Source organism: Schistocerca cancellata, chromosome 1 (genome assembly GCF_023864275.1).
Source record: "Schistocerca cancellata isolate TAMUIC-IGC-003103 chromosome 1, iqSchCanc2.1, whole genome shotgun sequence".
Lineage (NCBI taxonomy): Eukaryota > Metazoa > Arthropoda > Insecta > Orthoptera > Acrididae > Schistocerca > Schistocerca cancellata.
The window spans coordinates 884,672,411-884,697,516 of record NC_064626.1 but is presented as its reverse complement, the minus strand read 5'-3'; the positions used below and the strand labels follow the sequence as shown (position 1 = coordinate 884,697,516).

The following is a 25,106-nucleotide window of genomic DNA, read 5'->3' as shown; positions in this document are numbered from 1 at the left end:
TTCTACTTTGGAAACCATGTGGAGTAGGGCATATGTCCATAAGAAGTTTTTTTGTTCAGAATCACTATCACCCCTCAAAGCATGTACCTTTCCTCCTGACCCACCCTGTATTTGTGAATACTGCTAGAATAAACTTGTGTGATTTGTTTATAGGGAAAAGAAATGGGTGACTATAGGAGACACAACTATGAAAATCTACAAATGGGTTCCAGTTTCCAGTAGTGAACAGGTAGGTATAGTAAATTCTGTTTCTTTATGTGAGTTTAGTAATAAGCATTTAAGGTGGTCTCTTAAAGTAAGTGCTGTTATATTCGTAACTAATACTACAAGGCAGGTGAACAATTTAAAACTTGCAAGTAATTCCACACATCTTCTGACTCATTTCTCTATTGGCAGGTGATTTTCAAAGTTTTTGTGTTTCCCCACAGTAATGTTATAGTAGTCAACAAAAGACCCTTAATTTGTAGTGTTTCTCGCCTTGGAGAATTTGTGGTTTCATGCCAATTAATAGATAAGCTTTGTGTCCATTTGTCAGGGTGGTAAAAGACTGTGATACAGATTTTTATTGAAGCAGACATGACTGATGTTAGTGTTTTTTCTGAAACTCCTTGAACAGCTGCAGGTATACCAGTGACTCACTGGTAGTGAAAGCTATATCTGTGTGTAAGGTCTTGCCCTGCTTCTGAAGAGGTACTGAAATTTTTTGTTCTACACTTTCATGGCTGGAGCTCTAACTCTTCATAAGAAATTGGTAGCAGTGGCTAATTATTATTCCAAAATGGATGGACTCCTTCTCAAAAAAATAAATTGTTTCTGTAATTCTTCGGTATGCCTCTATCTTGCAATGCAGTCGTGGAATAATGGTAGCATTTCCTGCAGTTTTTATGAAATGGGGTGATTACTTCTTTAGCTGTATAAATGCTTCATGAGAATAAGCACTGAACTGAAATTAAATATGATTATAGGAATTGCCATTTTTTTTATAAACTGCAGGATAGGATGGCTTGGCAGGTGAAAGAATAAATTTTCCTATAATACAACAAAATACTAGTATCTCTTTATCCTTGTTTAGTAATTATATTTTAGTAAGTATTAGTAATTATGGGCCTGAAGATGCTTCATCATTTGGAGAGATAATTGTGTAGGGTACTGCAAATGTCGCTTTGTAAAAATGAAACATGAGTCTTCCAACTGAAAGACAGTGGACAAGTAGTAGGCATCAAATTCTTCATTTGTGTGACCATATTGTCCGTAGTTGCTTTGCAATTCCTAAGGGTATTTTCATTCGATTGTTAAAAGTACAAGAAAATGTTTTTTTTTTTTCCATCAGATGAGTTTCGCTTTATTCAGGCAAAGCATTATCTGGTCTGTATTTAAAATATCTACAATTCAATTGTTTTTAAGATTGAAAAACTTCATTAACAATTTGGTTTCTACTTATGTAAATAATAATCAAGAAATTGTTAAGAAGCATCAGTGATTTGTAATTACAGATATATACAATTTGATTTGTTGTTAAGATAGAAAAACAGTTCATTATGTTTGTACTGGATTGCTGGCGATAAATTATGGTGTATCATCTCTATCAGTAGGGATTTTGTTGGTCTGGATTCGCTTCAACAAGCGAAACTAAAATGTTTTTTTGTATTGGCATTTGTCAAGATGATGTAATGTTGAATCACAAGTCAACAAAACAGTACACACGGGCATAACTGAAATGGGGTCGTGCTAAACTGTAGTCCAGTATTGAAGTCTGCTCCCCAGTTGATCCTCATTAGCAAATGGAGCATATATATTACATTTTTGTACTCTTCAGTAATGTTTGATGTGAAAGTTCCTGTGGGCCTTGTCATCGAAGACAAATATTTGACTATGATCATGTAAGTTACACATTCAGGTTTTCAGACAGCAAGACTTTTGTTATCTGTTCTTGGTGAATATGACTTTACTTAATCCATTTGTCTCAAATAATTTAGCCTTCGAATTGTTTCTTATACCAGTATTTCATTCTCTGCATGACTACATTTATCAGCATGGTGTAGATTGGCAGTTGAAGTCCATTGTCAATGTGTTAAAAAGGAGCAGGGACAAAATTGCACCCTGCGATAAACCTGTCCTGTACTTACTCTTATAGGGTTTTCTGGATTATTTTGCATTATTGACTGGACTATGTGCATAGACTAAGTTGGGAACACCACGCAGAGACATCCATTTATACAGAACCTATCCGGAAACCAAATGGCATGGAAACCAGTTCTTAATCCATTATCATTATTATTTTTGTGAGCTTTAGATTGGAGCTTAGCAGCATTATGGGCTAGAAATAAGGGTACTGTCTGGAGATTTCAGGTGTTTCTAAGAAACAACTATTGGTGGCATTATCTAGTGTAGGATCACACACTATCAATCAGTATCTCATTTTTGGATGAAAAGGGTGCCGACATCTGTTAGTGCAGTAGCAGCAGTGGAGACTGTTCATTTGTGCACTATATTAAAAGTTTCTAAGTAGGACCAAGTTGCTTAGTCTGTATTCTTCTGTAGTTTAATCTTTAATTTCTTGTGTTTTTATAGTGTACATTTCCACAATATTGAATATGGGTAGGAACTGAATGCTGTGTCCCAATGCAAGCGGAGCTGGAGACTCTATGCTCACAGCTCCATGCGGGCTTTGGTCACGCAGCCTGAGGTGTTCTTAATGGGCATCACTGAGGGGCTGGAAATGGAGATTTAGGGAACATCCAGCACGACCTGTTTGTCCCCTGGTTGGTCCACTGGACCTGATGGGATACCAATTTGATTCTACACAGAGTACATGAAAGAACTTGCCCCCCTTCTAACAGCCGTGTACCGCAAGTCTCTAGAGGAACTGAAGGTTCCAAATAATTGGAAAAGAGCACAGGTAGTCCCAGTCTTTAAGAAGGGTCGTCGAGCAGATGCGCAAAACTATAGACCTATATCTCTGACGTCGATATGTTGTAGAATTTTAGAACATGTTTTTTGCTCGAGTATCATGTCGTTTTTGGAAACTCAGAATCTACTATGTAGGAATCAACATGGATTCCGGAAACAGTGATCGTGTGAGACACAACTCGCTTTATTTGTTCATGAGACTCAGAAAATATTAGATACAGGCTCCCAGGTAGATGCTATTTTTCTTGACTTCCGGAAGGCGTTCGATACAGTTCCGCACTGTAGCCTGATAAACAAAGTAAGAGCCTACGGAATATCAGACCAGCTGTGTGGCTGGATTGAAGAGTTTTTAGCAAACAGAACACAGCATGTTGTTATCAACGGAGAGACGTCTACAGACGTTAAAGTAACCTCTGGCGTGCCACAGGGTAGTGTTATGGGACCATTGCTTTTCACAATATATATAAATGACCTAGTAGATAGTGTCGGAAGTTCCATGGGGCTTTTCGCAGATGATGCTGTAGTATACAGAGAAGTTGCAGCATTAGAAAATTGTAGCGAAATGCAGGAAGATCTGCAGTGGATAGGCACTTGGTGCGGGGAGTGGCAACTGACCCTTAACATAGACAAATGTAATGTATTGCGAATACATAGAAAGAAGGATCCTTAATTGTATGATTATATGATAGCGGAACAAACACTGGTAGCAGTTACTTCTGTAAAATATTTGGGAGTATGCGTGCGGAACGATTTGAAGTGGAATGATCATATAAAATTAATTGTTGGTAAGGTGGGTATCAGGTTGAGATTCATTGGGAGAGTCTTTAGAAAATGTAGTCCATCAACAAAGGAGGTGGCTTACAAAACACTCGTTCTACCTATACTTGAGTATTGCTCATCAGTGTGGGATCCGTACCAGATCGGGTTGACGGAGGAGATAGAGAAGATTCAAAGAAGAGCGGCGCGTTTCGTCACAGGGTTATTTGGTAACCATGATAGCGTTACGGAGATGTTTAACAAACTCAAGTGGCAGACTCTGCAAGAGAGGCGCTCTGCATCGCGGTGTAGCTTGCTCGCCAGGTTTCGAGAGGGTGCGTTTCTGGATGAGGTATCGAATATATTGCTTCCCCCTACTTATACCTCCGGAGGAGATCACGAATGTAAAATTAGAGAGATTAGAGCATGCACAGAGGCTTTCAGACAGTCGTTCTTCCCGCGAACAATACGCGACTGGAACAGGAAAGGGAGGTAATGACAGTGGCACGTAAAGTGCCCTCCGCCACACACCGTTGGGTGGCTTGCGGAGTATAAATGTAGATGTAGAAGTCGGCCCAGGAAGGGGTTCAATTAAGTAATTGCACAGTGGTAGCCCCCAACCCTGACTGTGCAGGGAGTGCACTATCAGTGCCTGAGTTGGAAACTCCTCATGTATGCCAAGGAGTATGTGCTCATTGTGGCTGGGGCAGGGGGACTTCGTGCAATGGTTAATGAGCCAGGTTGCTGTTGTGGTGTCTGGGTGGTGCCTGCAGGGAGAGCCCGCCCCACCTGGATTGGGCGACTCCAGTGCAGATGAAGTGGATCAAACTTTCTCCCGCTTGTGGCTGCATGGCCACAACCCCACGTTTCCTTCCCTGGCTATGCTGTGGGAGGAAGATAGGGCTAAGAGACAAGGCAATTGGTACAATTTGTACTTTGTTCTAGGACTGATAGTTATTTTTGATGACAAAGCTATTATTCTTTGTTGACATCTTTAGGCCAGGTTTGGTGAAGTAACAGCAAGTTTTAAAATAAAAAGGGGTTCAGTTCTGATTAAAATAGCATCCACCACTGTCACGGGTGCTGCTTGCCTATGACAAGCAGGGTGACTTTCCTGTTTGTCACTCTCCGTAAGTCTCGGTACGTTACAAGGTATCAGTGTCTTCCACTGTAACCCCCTTTTACAGACATATGAGGAGTTACATGCCAATTTGGAGTGATGGGGTGCTTATTTTGTCGTTAGTGTTGAACCAGGACCAAGGACAATAGGGTTGATACTGGGGCGTTAGTCTGGGCCTTCAAAGGAGACTCGTTGCCCGAAAAGGTCAAGGTGATGATGTATTGATGCAATGTGAAATCCTATGTTCCCCCTCCCACGCAGTGCTGGAAATCCTTGAGATTTGGACACATCTTCGCATTTTAATGTCAGCCCCATCTGTAGGGATTGTGGACATAATTTGTAACACATGAATGCTCCTTGCCTGCATGCCCCTTCCCCTGGTGTCAGCTGTGAGGAGCACCACCATTCCCTCTCCTACTGCGGTCTTCCCTACCCTGGCAACAATCTGGGAGGAGAGCCAGGCTCACCGGCTTGGGTACAACACTTTCTCCGCTGCCTGGTTTGTACTACTAGTAATGCCAGGGACGTGTTCACCGCCACTATGCTATTTTTGTGGAAAATATGAGACAAGTTTGGCAAAGTGGAGTCTCTCAGTAAGATGACGTTGGTTTCGCTTTTGATCAAAACTACTTCTGCTGTCCAAGCTGCAGCCCTTCACACTTCTGATCATGGCGATGTCCAGGTGTCCATTGCACCTTGGCGGTCTTTGAATATAGTTGAGGGAGTTGTTTTTCATAAGGACCTCAACCTTCAAACTGATGAGGAACTTTGGGCCAATTTGGAACTTGTTTGGAGCTTTCGCTTTGTTTGGCATGTTCAGAAAGGTTGTAAGGACAGTCCCACCTACAGGGGTGCCTTTATTGTGGCATTTGATGGAGATAACCTCCTGAAGGAGGTCAAGGTTATGCATTACCAGTGTGACTTGAAGCCGTATGACCTGCCACCCATGAGGTGTTTTTGTGCTTGCATTTTGGGCACATCTTCCTGCTGTACATTGGACCGTCTGTGGTGAATGTTGACATCCACCCTATGGCGGGAGCCCCAAGTCTTCTGCCACCCGTGTGTGTTAGTTGTCACGACTGTCACTCTCCATGCTCACAAAGATGGCCTGGCTTATAAGAAAGAAAAGAAAATACAGGAGTATAAGTCCCTTGATCGATTCTTACACTGAGGCTTGTCAGAAATATGATAGACTTCACCTTGTGTTGATGACTTCTACCTTCACCTGTGTTACATCTTTCTCCCCTACCCCGTCTTAGTCGCCACAGTACTGTCCCCCCTCTCTTCTTCTCAGCATGATTGGCTCCAGCCTGTTTGTCTCCCATTTGTGTCTCCCATTTGGATACCTGCTCCAAGCTTATTCAGTGGCTCCCATTTGGATACCTGCTCCAAGCTTATTCAGTGGAACTGTAATGGATACACAGTCACCTCCCAGAGTTGCAGTCACTTGTTGCTTTTTGCTCGGCATGTATCTCGTTGTACTGATAATCACTCACTACCGCTTCATGGGTTCCATGCTTCTTGTCTGAATCGGGTCAGGCTTTTGAGGGCTTCTGGTGGTGTTAGCACATAGATATGCACATTGTTAGTTCATGGCTCCCACTTTGCATCGCATTGGAAGCAGTTGCCATCTGGGTCTACTTGGACTCTGGTCACAGTTTGCAATTTCTCCCCCCCCCCCCCCCCCTCCCTCCCTCCCTCACTGAAAGGTCACCTACACATGCTGCCCTAACTGCCCTCCTTCCCTTTAGCAACTCTCCCTTTCCGTCCCCCTTTGGAATTATAATGCCCATCACCTTTTATGGGGCAGTGCTTTTTCATCTTGTTGGGGGTCCTCAGTGATCAATTTCTTGCAGATTAGGACCTGTGCCTTCTTAATGATGGTTCCCTTAATCATTTTAGTGTCACTTATGGCATTTTCTGTGCCATTGATCTTTTGCTTTCTTCCCCTCCCCTTCTCTTTCCTTACGCTGGTCACCACACGATGACCTACGTGATAGTGACCACTTCCCATTTATTCCCTCATTCCCTTCCTTCCTACTGATGACCAGTTTACCCTGTTGGGCTTTCCATCATGCTGATTGGCCTCTGTATACCTCCCATGTCTTGTATATGTCTTCTTTGTCAGGTTGTATTGACATTGTCTGTGATCTGTCTGATAAGATAATCCATGCTGCTGGTATTGCCGTTCACGTTTGACGGACCCTGTTTGGTATTGACCACTTCCATAGTGGGGCACGGCTATTGCCACTGCAAACTATGATCCTCGTCATGCCTTGCAACATCTTAAGAGCCACCTGTCCTCTGCTGGTCTTATTATCTTTAAATGTCTTAACGCCAAAGCCCATTACATAAGCAGAGCAGCATTCTGTATCCTCTAGGTTCTTCTGTCCCTTTATTGGTCGTGGGCAACACAGTGCACTCTCCAAGGTTTCCCCCAGGGGGTCCACAACTCTTTTGTGGATACGTGTGTAGCGAGCATGGGACCCCGAGCTAATGTGGCCTTCCTTCCTTTCCGGGCTGCATACCTTCCCTTTCCGCATCCTTCCCCATCCCTATCTTCGCCCCTCCTCCCCTCACCTCTGGCTCTTTCCTTCCCTTTCTCCCCATCTGGGAGTATGGTTTGTGCCTACGTCCGGAGACGGACGCTCGTAATTGTGCTGCATTCTTCGCCTTCCTTGCTTTTGTCTTCTTCCTTCCTTTGTCCTTCTCTTTTCCTTACCTCTTCTCTTTCCCTTTTCTCCGCTGCGGCGTTTGAGACCTCTCTTCCTTCCCTTCCCTTTCTCTTTCTTCCTCCCTGTGCGTGTCTGAAGGCCGACCCACGCCCTTCGTGCGTAGCCGGTGACGGGGTAACGCGTAATTCCCCGCCCCGGGTAGACAGGTAGGACACGTACGTACCCCCTGGTAACGGCCAGGCCCAGGGAGGGGTGATTACCCGAGCTGATACCTTCCGAAAATGCCGATTGGTCCCTCCGTCCGTTTGTCGGGAGGTGTGACCTAAGGTGTGAACAATCACCTAAGGCGGGAGTGCCCTCAGAGAGGGCCCCCACAAGGGAGGAGCGCGCCATCGGAGACGCCGGTAATCATGGGGGATTCTTCCGCAATGGTTTCCTCACCTTCCACTAAGTCTGCTCACAAACGTAAGTATACTGAGTCTCAGCCACAGACGATTCTTCCATCGTTGCCACAGTTCCTTGTTGTTTCTCGGTCTGATGAAGGTCACGACTTCTCCACGGTCAACCCTTTCATTATTCAGAAAGGTGTCGACGCAATAGCAGGTCCTGTAAAGTCTTGTTCCAGATTACGGAATGGCACCCTGTTGTTAGAAACACACAGTGCCCTCCAGGCACAAAAATTGCTGCGTACTTCTCTGCTCCACACCTTCCCTGTCCGGGTGGAACCGCACCGTACCTTAAATTCCTCGCGTGGAGTTGTTTATACACGCTCCCTCGATGGATTGTCTGACGAAGAAATTCAGCACTATCTGTCTGACCAGGGCGTAACGGCAGTTCATAGAGTAATGAAACGGGTTGACACAAACATCATTCCAACCCGCACTGTCTTCTTGACATTTGACACAGTTCAACTCCCATCGCAAATCAAAGCTGGCTATGAGATAATTTCCGTTCGCCCTTACGTCCCAAACCCTACGCGTTGCTATCGATGTCAGCGGTTCAATCACACCAGCCAGTCCTGTTCCAATCCAGCCAAATGTGTTACGTGTGGCAAGGATGCCCATGAGGGTGCTTGTCCACCTCCATCCCCTCGCTGCATCAACTGTATGGGTGACCACGCTGCTTCCTCTCGAGATTGCCCCGTTTTTAAGGACGAGAAGCTCATCCAGGAAATAAGGGTGAAGGAAAAGGTGTCGACCTTTGCTGCTCGAAAATTATTCGCCAGTCGCAAGCCCACCGTGCCTCAGACAGGAAAATACAGCACTGTCCTTGCTTCTCCTCGGCCAACAAAGGAGGCGGCCACGCAGACTTGCGACCTCACCTTTAGTACCACGGTCGTCAGATCGGCCAGCGCAAAGATCGCTCGTTCAACCTCACCACTTTCGCCTGCCCACTCTGTGGCTCACCCTTCGTCGGGTTCTGCTACATCTCGAGCCCAAAAGTCGGACGCCAAGTCTTCGAAAAAAGAGCATACTCGTGAAGATGTTTTACGTACCGCAACTTCACAACCATCGGTTCCTTCTTCATCTAAACCACATTCTTCCAAGAAGGCTACAAAGAAACCCAGTTCCTCTCCTTCTCCGCCAAGGCGTGCCCCCTCTACAGCACCACCTGGCGGAAATCGCCCTCGGCCATCTTCTGTGTCGCCGAGGCGCACTGCTGGTGGCCGGTCAACCGGCCGATCGCTGGTGGCAGGGACTGCTCCTGACCAACCTATGGATCAGGATCTTCTGCCTTCGGCTGAATGCCATTCCATGCTGTCGGTTGCTAGCTCCGAGCAGTCTCTGAGTTGACAGCAACTTCGGTCACATTCCTCCATTTTCCTTTCACCCCATGTCCATTATCCACTGGAATATCCGCGGCATTCGAGCCAATCGGGATGAATTGTCGGTCCTCTTATGCTCCTACTCGCCGGTCATCTTCTGTCTTCAGGAAACAAAGCTGCGTCCCCATGACCGCTTTGTTCTCCCTCACTTTCAGTCCGTCCGATATGACCTCCCCTCTGTTGAAGGCACTCCAGCCCATGGAGGACTCATGATTCTTCTCCATGATACTCTCCATTATCACCCAATCCCCTTAAACAGTTCCTTCCAAGCTGTCGCCGTCCGTCTTTCCCTTTCTGGATACACGTTCTCTCTTTGTACTGTATACATTCCATCATCCACACCAATGGCACGGGCTGATCTCCTTCATCTTCTTGGTCAGCTTCCACCCCCCTATTTGCTGGTTGGGGACTTCAATGCCCACCACCCGCTTTGGGGATCTCCACATCCTTGTCCACGTGGCTCCATATTGCTAGACGTCTTCCACCAAGCGGATCTAGTTTGCCTCAACACTGGGGTCCCCACATTTTTGTCTGCCTCCACGACAACCTTATCTCATTTGGACCTTGCGGTCGGTACTGTTCCGCTAGCTCGGCGCTTCGAATGGTTCGCCCTTGATGATACACACTCGAGTGACCACTTTCCATGTGTCCTCAGACTGCAGCCTCAACTGCCATATATGCGCCCGCGACGCTGGAAGTTTGCCCAAGCCGATTGGACACTTTTTTCGTCTCTCGCGACATTCGATGACCGTCGCTTTCCCAGCGTCGACGATGAGGTCACACATATTACCGACGTTATCTTTACAGCTGCGGAACGTTCAATACCACGCACCTCCGAATTGCCCCGGCGCCCCCCAGTTCCTTGGTGGAACGAGGCATGCCGTGATGCAATACGTGAGCGGCGACGTGCTCTTCGCATTTTCCGTCACCATCCTACTTTGGCCAACTGTATCCGCTATAAGCAGCTCCGTGCGCGATGCCGTCGCGTCATCCGCGATAGCAAGAAGGCAAGCTGGAAATTCTTTATTAGCTCATTTAACACCTTCACTCCCTCCTCGGAAGTTTGGAGTCGGCTTCGACGGTTCTCAGGCGCGCCTAGTGTCTCCCCGGTCTCTGGGCTCACTGTCGCGCATGATACCTTAGTGGACCCCGTCGCAATTTCTAACTCGTTGGGTCAGCACTTTGCTGAGATTTCGAGCTCTTCACATTACCCGCCAGCGTTTCTCCCGAAGAAACGTGCAGCGGAAGTGCGACCTCTTGCTTTCTCCTCTCAAAATCACGAAAGCTACAATACTGTTTTCTCCATGCGGGAACTCCAACATGCCCTTTCATCTTCTCGCTCCTCCGCCCCGGGACCGGATGGTATCCATGTCCAAATGTTGCGTTACCTCCTCCGCCTTTATAATCGAATTTGGACCGACAGTACCTTTCCCAAACGGTGGCGGGAAGCTATTGTCGTTCCCGTTCCGAAACCTGGAAAGGACAAACATCTCCCCTCTAGCTATCGCCCCATTTCTCTCACGAGTAGTGTCTGTAAGGTTTTGGAGCGTATGGTGAATTACCGTTTAGCTTGGTGGCTAGAATCCCGCAGTCTTTTAACACCAGCCCAATGCGGATTTCGGAAGCATCGTTCTGCCGTTGACCATCTTGTTGCTCTCTCCACTTATATCATGAACAATTTTCTCCGGAAACGCCAAACGGTAGCAATATTTTTTGATCTGGAGAGAGCATACGATACCTGTTGGAGGACAGGCATCCTCCGCACACTGTTCTCTTGGGGCTTTCGAGGCCGGCTGCCCCTTTTTCTTCGCGAATTTATGGCAGAGCGCACTTTTAGGGTGCGGGTGAACACTACTCTCTCCCGTACTTTCTCCCAAGAAAACGGGGTACCCCAAGGATCTGTGCTGAGTGTTGTACTATTTGCCATCGCCATAAATCCAATTATGGATTGTCTCCCTCCTGATGTCTCGGGCTCCCTCTTTGTGGACGATTTTGCGATCTACTACAGCTCTCAACGGACCAGCCTTCTTGAACGACGTCTTCAAGGATGTCTCGATCGCCTCCACTTGTGGAGCATCGAAACTGGCTTCCGTTTCTCACCCAGTAAGACCGTTTGTGTCAATTTTTGGCGACGTAAGGAGTTTCTTCCGCCCTCCTTACATCTAGGTCCTGTCAACCTTCCGTTTTCAGATGTCGCTAAATTCTTGGGTCTTATGTTTGACAGAAAACTAAGCTGGTCCTCCCACGTTTCCTATCTTTCGGCTCGCTGTCTGCGATCGCTTAACACCCTCCGTGTCCTGAATGGTACCTCCTGGGGAGTGGACCGAGTGGTCCTTCTCCGCCTCTATCGCGCCTTAGTGCGCTCGAAATTGGATTATGGAAGCATAGTCTACTCCTCTGCTCGGCCGTCTATTCTTCGGCGTCTCGACTCTATCCACCACCGTGGATTACGTTTAGTGTCTGGAGCTTTTTACACTAGCCCTGTGGAAAGCCTTTATGCTGAGACTGCTGAACCTCCGCTGTCCAATCGGCGGGCAGTACTCCTGAGTCGTTATGCTAGCCATCTGTCTTCCATGCCTACTAATCCAGCCCATGACCTTTTTTTCGACGCCTCCTTTGATGTAGGGTATGCAGGCCGCTCCTCTTCCCTACTACCCCCGGGAGTCCGCTTCCGTCAACTGCTCCATTCTCTTTCCTTCCGCTTTCCTAAAACCTTCTGGACAACTTGGGGTACAGCACCGCCTTGGCTCCGTCCCCGGATCTGCCTGCTCCGTGACCTTTGTCAATTTCCCAAGGATGGTACCCCTACACTTGTTTATCGTCGGGCATTTGCTGCTCTATGTGCAGCAATGTCGGAGGCCACATTTATTTACACCGACGGCTCGAAAACATCGTTAGGTGTAGGGAGTACTTATATTGTTGGCGACACCCCAACTCACTTTCGGCTTCCCGACCAGTGTTCGGTTTATACTGCGGAGCTTTACGCTGTTCTCCAGGCTGTCCACTACATCCGCCGCCATCAGCGGATACAGTACGTAATCTGCTCAGATTCTCTCAGCTCTCTCCTCAGTCTCCAAGCTCTTTACCCTGTGCACCCTTTGGTCCACCGGATTCAGGACTGTCTGCGCTTGCTCCACCTGAGGGGCGTCTCGGTGGCGTTCCTCTGGCTCCCGGGACACGCTGGTATCTGTGGGAATGAGGCGGCTGATATAGCGGCCAAGGCCGCAGTCTCTCTTCCTCGGCCAGCTATTCGGTCGCTTCCCTTCACCGATCTACGGAGCGGTTTATGTCGCCAAGTTGCTCATTTATGGCATGCGCATTGGTTGGCACTTCTCTGTAATAAATTGCGGGAAGTGAAAGCCCTTCCTTGCGCTTGGACCTCTTCCTCCCGAACGCGTCGTCGGGAGGAGGTAATTTTAGCTAGACTCCGGATAGGGCACTGTCGTTTTAGCCATCGACATCTTTTAAGCGGCGATCCTCCCCCACTCTGTCCCCACTGCTCTCAGCTGTGGACGGTAAGACACGTTTTAATTGAATGCCCCTATTTTAATCCGTTACGCTCCCGTCTACAGCTATCGCCTGATCTATCGTCGATTTTAGCAGATGACACGCGCTCCGCCGACCGCGTTCTCCAGTTTATTAGTGACAGTGAAATGGCGTCAGTCATTTGAACCTTTTTTTGGGGACAATCACCCCCTTCCTGTAGTGGATTTTTAAGCATTCTTCTATTTTTAGTTTCTCAAATTTTCTGACTTTGTTCCCATTGCTGCTGGTTTTAAAATTCGGTTTTTTACTGTCTTAAGTCACGGGCTGGGCGCTAATGACCTTAGCAGTTTTGCGCCCTAAAACCACAAAAAAAAAAAAAAAAAAAAAAAAAAAAAACTCCAAGGTTGTCAGCACAGTCTATTGTTGCATGCCTTGCCCATGCAGGTGGCCTTAGTGCAGATCCATCAGTTCCTGCAGCCCATTTTGTGATGGCACCAATATCAGCCTCCTATCCATCCACCTTCCTCCTCCAGAAACATAGTTTCCTGCTTATGTTTTACCCCTTGTCAGGCAGAATCCTACAGTGAACCTTTCATTGAATGCAAAATTCTTTTGACCTTCTCTTCTTCCCACGGTTCAGCTCCTGGTGCTGATTCTGTCCATAGCCAATTGCTTCAACACCTCAATCCTCAACAACAAAACTATCTTCTCCCTCTCACTGGAGAGACAGTATTGTGGTTCCTGTCCTTAAGGCCAGTGAGGATACATTGTCCCTTGATAGTTACCGGTCAATGAGCCTGATCAGTGTCCTCTGCAAGTCATTAGAACAGATGTTGGCTTACTGGCTCCATTGGTTCCTTGAAACTTGGGATCATTTATCTCCTTAGCAGTGCGGATTTCAGGAGGGCCAGCCTTCATCTGATTCAATTGGAAACTGCAGTTTGCCAGGCCTTTTCTCTGTGCTGCCATCTTGTTGCAGTTTTCTTAGGTCTTCGTAAGGCCTATGATATGGCCCCCTCCTGATTTTTATTCACCAGTTTTTGCCCCACTGGTTGTTCAGTGTCAGTATCCTTCTCAGGTCTCTGGATACCCAGGAGATTGGTGTTCCACAAGGCTCTATTTTAAGTGTCCTTTTTCTCATCACTATTAATGGACTTGTGGCCTCAGGCAGACTGTTGGTCACCCCTGCTCTGTATGTGGAAAATTTCTGCATTTGGGCTAGTTCCCACTCGGTTGCCTCTGCATAAAAACAGCTCCAGGTTGTCATCCTGCATACTTCTACATGTGTACACTCGCACATTTTCAATTCTCTCCCCTTTAGTCGATGGTGGTGCATTTTTGTCACCATAGTACGGTCCATCCTGATCCGGATGTCTACCTTGACATGCAGCACCTGACTGTGGTCCCTCAGTTCTGTTTATTGGGTCTTTGTTTTGACAACAAGCTTACTTGGTTTCCCCATATCTGACATCTGAAGGTTGACTGCTTTTGTAAACTCAATGACCTTCACTCCCTTGTCTACATCTCTTGAGGCATGAGTCGTTCCACACTTCTCCACCTCTGCTGGCCATTAGTTCTGTCTCGTCTGGACTATGGTTGTCAAGTTCATGGATCAGTTGCCCATTCCACACTGGTCCTCTTGGACCTGGTTCACCATTGTGGTATCTGTTTAGCCACTGGTTTAACACTAACCAAATCATTAGTCTTCTGGTTGATGCTGGGAACCCTCCCCTTTTGCTTAGGCGGTCCCAGCTCCTGGTTTCCTGTGCAATCACTATCCGCTTTTCCCCATCTCATCTCTCCTATTCTGTTCTTTTCTCAACTTTGGGCTGTCGCTCACCTGCTGCCCGGCTTCAGGTAGTTTTACTAGTTGGGCTCCACCTCGCTTATGTCTGCCGTGATTTCCATCTCCCCTCTCTTGATCAACCCCTCGCCATTGCTCCTTGGTTGGTTCCTTGGCCCTGGATTTGGATGGATCTCTTCTGGGGTCTGGATACCTCTATCATTTTAGCAGTGTCCTATTGTTTGTTCTGAACACCCTTACAGGAATTCTAGGATGCCAATGTTTCTTACACCGATGACTCTAAATCTGTCAATCATGTGGGTGTATGCTTTCATGTCTGCTGTTGGCACAGAACAGCATATCTTGCTTGCTACGTATGGTGAGTTTACCACAGAATTGATGGCCTTCTATATTGGGCCCTCTGCTTTATTAAATGGTCCTCCCTCACATGAATTTTGTTACATGTGAACTCTGGCCTTCAGGCTATTGCTCAGTGCTTTCCCTGCCACCCCTAGGTCTTTGCCATCCATGGCCTTTTTGCTTATCTTGGTGATGCTGCTTGTTGGTTGATTTATTTTGGGTTCGGGGCCACATAGGTCTCCCAGGTAATGAACTTGCAGATCTATTGGCTGGGCAGAAGGGGGAGGGACACTTATCCCCTCCTCCCCAATCTCTTTTAAACGTCCTGGGACAGATTTACATTAAATTCCTTTTTTCTCAGTTGTGACCAACTCTTCCAAGGCTACCTCACTGTCTAATAATGCAATCAAGGCTACTCTACCCACATAGTGTTCTTCCCTCCATCTCCCCCAGCAGGACCCTTCAGAGATTCAGCATTTGTTTGCTGAGCACAGGATTGGTGACCTCTGGGTTCCTGAGCTGGGGACTGGTAAGCGCCACTAGCCTTCTGTTACCGTAAGCTACGGGCATGCTTCTGCGGCCACTGTGTGGTGCGGCGGTGGAATGTTGTGTGTTTTAGAGAACAAAGGTCTTGGCTTCACTGCCTGGACCATGAGGAAGGTACACACCTCTATAAAAATCCCTCAACCTCAAGGTGTGCTGTGTGCTGATGACTGTTGAGGTAAAACAGTGTCTAATAGGCAACCTGTGGGGCACCTGCCACCCCCCCCCCCCCAACCCCTCCACCCCCTAAGCTGTATAAGGCTTGCTCAGGCATGCAGGGTTGTGCCTGGGTCAACAGTTGTTTCCCTAGTGTCTCGTGGGATCCCTATGGAACGGTGTCACCAAACAAAAACAACTACTACTACTACTACTACTACTACTACTACTGACGAGACGGGTGTACTGTCCTACCCGACATCTGCTCATCGAAGAATGCTCGGTTGGTCAGTCTTCCTGAAAAGAATTCTTAGAATCTTAGTAACAGGGCAGTAGTGTGTCATAACTTTTATTGTAATCAAGTGAACGGGGGGAACCTTTAGTTAGCTCTCCCTTTTCCATGTTTTCGAGGAATTGGTAGGTATTGCTGGGTTTCTAAGAAGTTTCTACTTTGTAGTGGAACATTTCTAGTTGAAACTGCTAATCCAACGGAAATATCTAAGATCCTGGGATGTAAGGCATTAGATGACTACCCAGTTGGAGTCCCATAACACCCTTAACTTTAGTAAGGGCTTGGTTACCTGCTCTGATATAATGGAGATGGACCCCGTGAAGTTACTTGAAGAATGGAAAAATATGGACATTTTGGAAGTGCAGAACTCTATGAGGAGAGTCAGTGGCAAACTGGAAAAATTGGCAACATGTATTCTAATGTTTAGTATGCCAGAGTTACCTTGAACATATCCTTGCAGGCTATATCTGTCTTCAGATTCACCCGTTTTGTTCCTAACCCAATGCAATGCTACAAATTTCAGAGATTTGGCCATACCACTGTGTGATGTTATGGGAGTGCTGTGTGTGACAATTGTGGAGGCTCAGCTCACGAATCGGGCAGTTCTTGTACACTGCTCTGGGGCAGCATCCAGTGTGGAGTAGAAAGTGTGAGGTTTACAATGAGGAAAGGAAAATTCAGGACCTCTGGTTTTTCCTACTTCTTTCAAATCAGCCCTTAAGACACCAATCGCCAAGTGTGATGCCTTCACACGAACTCAGAACACAGATTAAAGTATGAGCACATGCACTTGTTGGTGTAACTGTGGGGGAAATGCACCACTTGAAACTGAACTTATTCGGAAGCCATCAGCAATGGGCTTAGCACCTAAGCCACATATCACTACCCACCACCAGAAGCCAACTAAGCCATCCCCGCAACCCAGGCAAGCATCGCCTCTCATCAGTGAAAGAAAAGTCCTTCCAAAAGTAGTTCAAAGTCCAAGAAAGCAATAGTTAAACCTCCAGATCAGTGAGCACTGTCCCTCTCTGATAGGGACTATGCTTTGGAGGATATGGACTTCCAATCAGAGGAACTGGGAACTGGCTAACATTCCCCCTGATCTCACCGGTAAATCACTGCCTCCGAGGGAGAAATAAAAGAACAACCATTGCTAAAAAATGGCTTCCACAGGGACTTGTGTATTGCAGTGGAATTGAAATGGATATTGCTCACATTTGGAAGAATTACAGCTCCTGGTCCAGGAGAAACTGTTCTGTGTCTGCTTACAAGAAATGCATCGTAAAATCACTGACACACATGCATTACGGGGTTACGACCCATACAGGAAGGATGATACTACTGGAGACAAGGTAAAGGTGGAGTGGCTGTTTTCATTGATGCCAGATGCCACTGCTTTCCTGTCCCTCTTATCATGGCCACGCAAGCAATTGCCGTGATAGTTCTCACACCATTTAATATTACAGTGTGGCCTGAGCTCCCAGTTGGTGCATATCGACAGTGCAGAAAGATACGTATATAGCTTCTTTTCTGTGTTTACTTCGTAGATTCTTACTTAAATTGCGTGTGAGTTACGTATAGGAGGTGTAATGTCGAGTTTTAGTTACTGTAATCGTAAATTCAGGCAGATTGTAGCGCAGTTGTTAGGCATTTGTACAGGTTAGTTCATACATTCTATGCATGTTTCCCTTGCATTATCTAGGCACGGACTCGTGTTTCAGTAACTGTTGTTCAACATCGATTAGAATGAACAGGGACTGCGATTGCTGTGTTCGGATGAGGGCTGAGTTGGCATCCCTTCTCTCACAGCTGCAGGCGGTGCTGACTTTGGTCGCGCAGCTTTAGGCTGTTGCCAATGGGCACCACTGTGGGGAGCTGGACTTGGGTATCACGGGGATGTCAATCTCGTCCCGTCTGTCCCCAGATCGGTCTGCCGCTGTGGTTGCCCCGGTTGCTACAGGCAGTGGGGTTGAGCCCTCGCCTGTGGTTGATTGGGAGGTCGTTCCAAGGCGTGGCAGGCAGCAAAAGACGTCCCCGGAGGCTGATCAGAAAGCCTCTCTGGTGTGTCTGACAAACAGGTTTCAGGTACTGTCTCTGGCTGAGCCAGATGCAGCTGCCTGCCCTGTTTGAGGATGAGGTCCGGGCAATCGCAGAGGGTGGGCTTATTGGTAGTTGGGAGCTCCAATGTTAGGCGTGTAATGAGGCCCCTTAGGGATATGGCAGCTAAGGGGGGGGGAAGAAATCCAGTGTGCACTCCGTGTGCATTCCGGGTGGAGTCATTCCTGATGTGGAAAGGGTCCTTCCGGATGCCATGAAGAGCACAGGGTGCAGCCAGATGCAGGTGGTGGCACATGTTAGCACTAATGACGTATGTCGCTTTGGATCTGAGGAAATTCTCTCTGGATTCCAGCGGCTATCTGATTTGCTGAAGGCTGTCGGTCTTCCTTAAGAGGTGAAGGCAGAGCTCACCATCTGCAGCATCGTTGACAGAACTGACTGCGGACCTATGGTGCAGAGCCGGGTGGAGGGTCTGAATCAGAGGCTCAGACGGTTTTGCGACCATGTTGGCTGCAGATTCCTTGACTTGCGCCATAGGGTGGTGGGGTTTCGGGTTCCGCTGAATAGGTCAGGAGTTCACTACACTCAGCTGGCAGCTACATGGGTAGCGGAGGCTGTGTGCCGTGGACTGGGCAGTTTTTTAGGTTAGAAGCCCTTGGGAAAGTACGGGGTGGGCTGCAATCTCAAAGGGTGCATGGAAAATACAGGACGTGCTTGGATCAAGGAACAGTCAGAATTGTAGTTGTAAATTGTTGTAGTTGTGCTGGAAAAGTCCCTAAGCTTAAAGTGCTAATAGAAAGCACAGAAGCTGAAATCGTTATAGGTACAGAAAGCTGGCTAAAGCCTGAAATAAGTTCTGCAGAAATTTTTACGAACTCTGAGATGGTGTTCAGGGAAGATAGATTAGGCAGAATTGATGGAGTGTTTGTGTCTCAGTAGTGGTTTATCTTGTAGTGAAGTCGAAGTAGATACTCTGTGCGAATTGGTATGGGTGGAGGTTATACTTAACAGCCGAACTAAGTTAATAATTGGCTCCTTCTACCGACGCCCAGACTCCGATGATATAGTTGCTGAGCAGTTCAAAGAAAATTTGAGTCTCGTAACAAATAAATACCCCAATCATACAGTTATAGTTGGTGGGGATTTCAACCTTCCCTTCATATGTTGGCAAAAATACTTGTTCAAAACTGGTGGTAGGCAGAAAACATCTTCAGAGATTGTCCTAAATGATTTCTCTGAAAATTATTTCGAGCAGTTAGTCCACGAACCCACGAGAATTGTAAATGGTTGCGAAAACACACTTGACCTCTTAGCCACAAACAATCCAGAGCTAATAGAGAGCATCACGACTGATACAGGGATTAGTGATCACAAGGTCGTTGTAGCTAGGCTCAATACCGTTTCTTCCAAATCCACCAGAAACAAACGCAAAATAATTTTATTTAAAAAAGCAGATAAAGTGTCACTAGAAGCCTTCGTAAGAGACAATCTCCATTCCTTCCGAACTGACTGTGCAAATGTAGACGAGATGTGGCTCAAATCCAAAGATATAATAGCAACAGCAAATCAGAGATTCATACCTCATAAATTGGTAAGAGATGGAACTGATCCCCCATGGTAAACAAAACAGGTCCGAATGCTGTTGCAGAGGCAACGGAAAAAGCATGCGAAGTTCAGAACAATGCGAAATCCCGAAGATTGGCTAAAATTTACAGACGCGTGAAATTTGGCACGGACTTCAATGCGAGATGCCTTTAATAGGTTCCACAATGAAACATTGTCTCGAAATTTGGTAGAAAACCCAAAGAAATTCTGGTCGTATGTAAAGTACACAAGTGGTAAGACGCAGTCAATACCTTCGCTGCACAGTGCTGATGGTACTGTTACCGATGACTGTGCTGCTAAAGCGGAGTTAATGAACGTAGTTTTCCGAAATTCCTTCACCAGGGAAGACGAATTGAATATTCCAGAATTTGAAAGACGAACAGCTGCTAGCATGAGTTTCTTAGAAGTAGATACCTTAGGGGTTGCGAAGCAACTCAAATCGCTTGATACGGGCAAGTCTTCAGGTCCAGATTGTATACCGATTAGGTTCCTTTCAAATTACGCTGATACAATAGCTCCCTACTTAGCAATCATATACAACCGCTCGCTCACCGATAGATATGTACTTACAGATTGGAAAATTGCGCAGGTCGCACCAGTGTTTAAGAAGGGTAGTAGGAGTAATCCATCAAACTACAGACCTATATCATTGACGTCGGTTTGCAGTAGGGTTTTGGAACATATACTGTATTCAAACATTATGAATCACCTCGAAGGGAACGACCTGTTGATAAGTAATCAGCATGGTTTCAGAAAACATCGTTCTTGTGCAACGCAGTTAGCTCTTTATTCTCACGAAGTAATGGCCGCTATCGACAGGGGATCTCAAGTTGATTCCGTATTTCTAGATTTCCGGAAAGCTTTAGACACCGTTCCTCACAAGCAACTTCTAATCAAGCTGCGGGCCTATGGGTTATCGTCTCAGTTGTGCGACTGGATTCGTGATTTCCCCTCAGGAAGGTCGCACTTCGTTGTAATAGACGGCAAATCATCGCGTAAAACTGAAGTGATATCAGGTGTTCCCCAGGGAAGCGTCCTGGGACCTCTGCTGTTCCTGATCTATATAAATGACCTGGGTGACAATCTGAGCAGTTGTCTTAGGTTGTTAGCAGATGATGCTGTAATTTACCGTTTAGTAAGGTCATCCGAAGACCAGTATCAGTTGCAAAGCGATTTAGAAAAGATTGCTGTATGGTGTGGCAGGTGGCAGTTGACGCTAAATAACGAAAAGTGTACGTGATCCACATGAGTTCCAAAAGAAATCCGTTAAAATTCGGTTACTTGATAAATAGTACAACTCTCAAGGCTGTCAATTCAACTAAGTACCTGGATGTTAAAATAATGAATAACTTCAGTTGGAAAGACCACATAGATAATATTGTGGGGAAGGCGAGCGAAAGGTTGCATTTCATTGGCAGGACACTTAGAAGATGCAACAAGTCCACTAGGGAGACAGCTTACACTACTCGTTCGTCCTCTGTTAGAATATTGCTGCGCGGTGTGGGATCCTTACCAGGTGGGATTGACGGAGGACATCGAAAGGGTGCAAAAAAGGGCAGCTCCTTTTGTATTATCACGTAATGGGGGGAGAGTGTGGCAGATATAATACGCGAGTTGGGATGGAAGTCATTAAAGCAAAGACGTTTTTCGTCGCGGCGAGATCTATTTACAGAATTTGTCACAAACTTTCTCTTCCGAATGCGAAAATATTTTGTTGAGCCCAACCTACATAGGTAGAAATGATCATCGAAATAAAATAAGAGAAATCAGAGCTTGAACAGAAAGGTTTAGGTGTTCGTTTTTCCCGCGCGCTGTTTGCGAGTGGAATGGTAGAGAGATAGTATGATTGTGGTTTGATGATCCCTCTGCCAAGCACTTAAATGTGAATTGCAGAGTAATCATGTAGATGTTCTTTATACCTTCCACCTAATGATGCTTTGGATGCAGATGTACTGGCAGAACTCTTCTGGGCACTCCCAGCTCAATGCTCCTTGTGGCTCCCCCCCAGGGGTCCACAACTCTTTTGTGGATATGTGCGTGGCGAGCGCGGGGCCCCGAGCTATTGCAGCCTTCTTTCTCTCCAGAGCTGCATTTCCTTCCCCTTCCCCTCCTTGCTCCTTTCCCGTCGCCCTCTCCTCTCACTCTCTTGGTGTCCTTGCTTATGTTGGCCCCTGCTATCCTCCTGGTTCTGTTGGTTTTACAATCCGGCTTTGTTGCGTAATCATCTCCTCCTTTTGGCATTCCTTGGTCCCCCTCTGGGGTTTGACCTCCATTACAAAATTTCTCCTCCGCAGTGCGAGCCATTCGGGGAAGAGCACCTTACCTAGTGTCTCCGACGTGCGCCTTCCTAGTACATTCCACCTTTTCTTTCATGTTGTTGTCTGATGCTAGGGTGCATAGCCAGCACGGTAGCCAGCCCGTGTGGTGGGGTCGCTATGTACCCTTTGGTTGAGCCCCCTGGACACACAGGGATCACACTTCTGATACCTGAACTGTGACCACCTCATGTATGCCTTGGAGTGGTTGCTCATCCTGGAGCATCGGAACTCCCGGCAATGGCCGCCGTGCCAGACGGCCCTTGCTGTGGCTGGGTTGCGCCCGTGAGGAGAGCCACTGATCGGAGTGGATGGTATCAGGGCGGACGCTATGCAAATGAAACGCATATGGGTCCAGAACTCTGGCCGTTCTTCTGTGGCTGTCTCTCTGCGTGGAACTGATTCTTCAAATGCTTCTTCTCTTGCCCCTTCGGCCTTCCCTTCCATGGCTACCCCCTGGGAGGAGGGTCAGGCCCGTCGGCTAGGGTCGAAACCTTTCCCCTGTTATCTAGTTTGCACCAGGACTGATTGAGATACTTTCACCAATACCAAATTTTTATTCTTTGTGGAACACATTGAAGACAAGTTTGGCGAAGTGGACTCCCTGAGCAAGATGCGGTCGGGTTCGTTGCTGATAACAACGGCTTCAGCTGCCCAATCTGCGGCCCTTCGTGCCTGCACCCATCTTGGCACAATTCCTGTGTCCATTACCCCCCACCAGTGTCTAAATATGGTACAAGGTGTGATTTTTCACAGGGACCTCATCCTTCAAACTGATGATGAACTTCGGGACAATCTCGGACGGCGGGGTGTTCACTTTTTGTTCAGCGTGTCCAGAAGGGTCCTAAAGACAATCGCATTGATACTGGTGCCTTTATCCTGGCCTTTGAAGGGGATACCCTCCCTGAGAAAGTTAAGATTATGGTCTATCGCTGTGATGTGAAGCCATACATCCCACCTCCTATGAGGTGTTTTTAAGTGCTTGCGTTTTGGACACGTCTTCCCGCTGTTCACAGGCCCCTCTCTGTGGTGACTGTGGACATCCACTCCATGAGGGGAGCCCCTGTGTTCCCCCTCCTGTGTGTGTAAAAAAAGGAAAAGAAGATACAGGGGTATAAGTACCTCGATTGTTTAACCTACATAGAGGCCCGTAAGAAATATACACAGTCTTCACCCTGTGTCCATGACATCTAGTTACGCCTTGGTTACATCTTCACCCCCATCCTTCACCCCCATCCTTCACCCCCATCCTTCACCCCCATCCTTCACCCCCATCCTTCACCCCCATCCTTCACCCCCATCCTTCACCCCCATCCTTCACCCCCATCCTTCACCCCCATCCTTCACCCCCATCCTTCACCCCCATCCTTCACCCCCATCCTTCACCCCCATCCTTCACCCCCATCCTTCACCCCCATCCTTCACCCCCATCCTTCACCCCCATCCTTCACCCCCATCCTTCACCCCCATCCTTCACCCCCATCCTTCACCCCCATCCTTCACCCCCATCCTTCACCCCCATCCTTCACCCCCATCCTTCACCCCCATCCTTCACCCCCATCCTTCACCCCCATCCTTCACCCCCATCCTTCACCCCCATCCTTCACCCCCATCCTTCACCCCCATCCTTCACCCCCATCCTTCACCCCCATCCTTCACCCCCATCCTTCACCCCCATCCTTCACCCCCATCCTTCACCCCCATCCTTCACCCCCATCCTCCCCCCCTCCCCTCACACCTTTTCCTCTGGGCGCTGCTCCCCCTCCCCAGCCGGAGAAGTGTCCCACTCCTTCGGCGTCTGCCGGTCAAGGGCGCCTCTCCCGGGATGCCCCTTCCCGGCACCTTCCAGGCCAAAGGTCTGCTGCCGCGCGACGACCGCGAGAGCCGCGGTCTGTCGGCCCCCAGGTCGCCCGGTCTCTTTCTGTTCCTGATCTTGCTGTAGCTGGCTCCTTTATGCCACACAGCCCTCCTCTCTCAGCCTGAAAAGAAGAAGAAACATAAGTCCTGGGACAAAGAGCCTCTGGTGTCACCAGAGGTCCCTTCTCTGACTTCACAACTGGATTCTGACCTGTCGTTCATGGATGTCGCCCCCTCCTTGTTGGTGACGGGTGGGGATCCGGCAGTATGACTGGCTTTAGCGTGTTCAGCCCCCATTTAAATCATCGTTCTGTGGTTCTGCAATGGAATTGTAATGGATACTATCATCACCTTCCGGAGTTGAAATCCCTTCTTTCGTCTTACTCTGCAGCTTGCGTGGTTCTCCAGGGATCTCATTTTACTGATTCTCACTCACTGACCCTCCGTGGGTTCCGTGTTTTCTGTCGAAATCGGGTCGGACCCCTGCGGGCTTCTGGTGGCGTTTGTACGTTGGTCCGTACAGACATTGCTAGCACTTGGATTCCTCTTCAAACTACATTGGAAGCAGTTGCTGTTAGGGTCCACCTAGACTCTGCGGTCACAGTTTGCAATCTTTATCTCCCTCCTGACAGGACTCTTACACCTGCAGCCTTAACTGCTCTTCTTCAGCAACTTCCTCCTCCCTTCCTCCTCCTTGGGGATTTTAATGCTCATCATCCCTTGTGGGGCAGTGACTTTCCATCTAGACCATCTTCTTATAGACCAGTTTATTGCAGACCACGACTTGTGCCTTCTTAATGATGGCTGCCCTACTCATTTCAGTGCCGGTCATGGTACCTTTTCTGCCATTGATCTTTCTCTTTCTTCTCCCTCTCTCCTCCCATCATTACACTGGTCGCCACACGACGACCTTTGTGATAGTGACCATTTCCTGTTGATTATCTCGCTCCCTTCTCGCTCCCCGATGGACAGGTTACCTCGTTGGTCTTTCCAACGTGCCGATTGGCCTCTCTACACTGCACAGGTCGTGTTTTCTCCCTCTTTGTCGGGTTGTATTGATGGCGTGCTACGTGACATGTCTGACGCGATTGTTCGCGCTGCTAACCTTGCTGTCCCGCGCTCATCTGGACCATTTCGTCGCTGGCAAGTCCCATGGTGGAGTACGCCCATTGCCATTGCCATCCGTGATCGCCGTCGAGCTTTGCAACACTTTAAGAGGCACCCATCCCTAGCCAGCCTTACTACCATTAAACGCCTCCGCACTAAAGCCTATTATTTAATCAAACAGAGGAAGCAGATATGTTGGGAACGATTCGTTTCTTCCCTTGGTTCTACTGTCCCTCTGTCACGGGTATTGGCTACACT

At 47.6% G+C, this 25,106-nt stretch overlaps 1 protein-coding gene across 1 annotated transcript in view; it reads left to right on the top strand.

Annotated features, from left to right (window-relative positions):
* LOC126162589 (B-cell CLL/lymphoma 7 protein family member B-A) overlaps nucleotides 1-25,106 on the top strand; it is a 57,040-nt gene that overhangs the window by 14,131 nt on the left and 17,803 nt on the right. Inside the window, exon 2 of the mRNA XM_049919195.1 lies at nucleotides 154-229. Within this exon, the coding sequence (XP_049775152.1) occupies nucleotides 154-229 (76 nt within the window). The remainder of the gene's footprint in view (nucleotides 1-153; nucleotides 230-25,106) is intronic.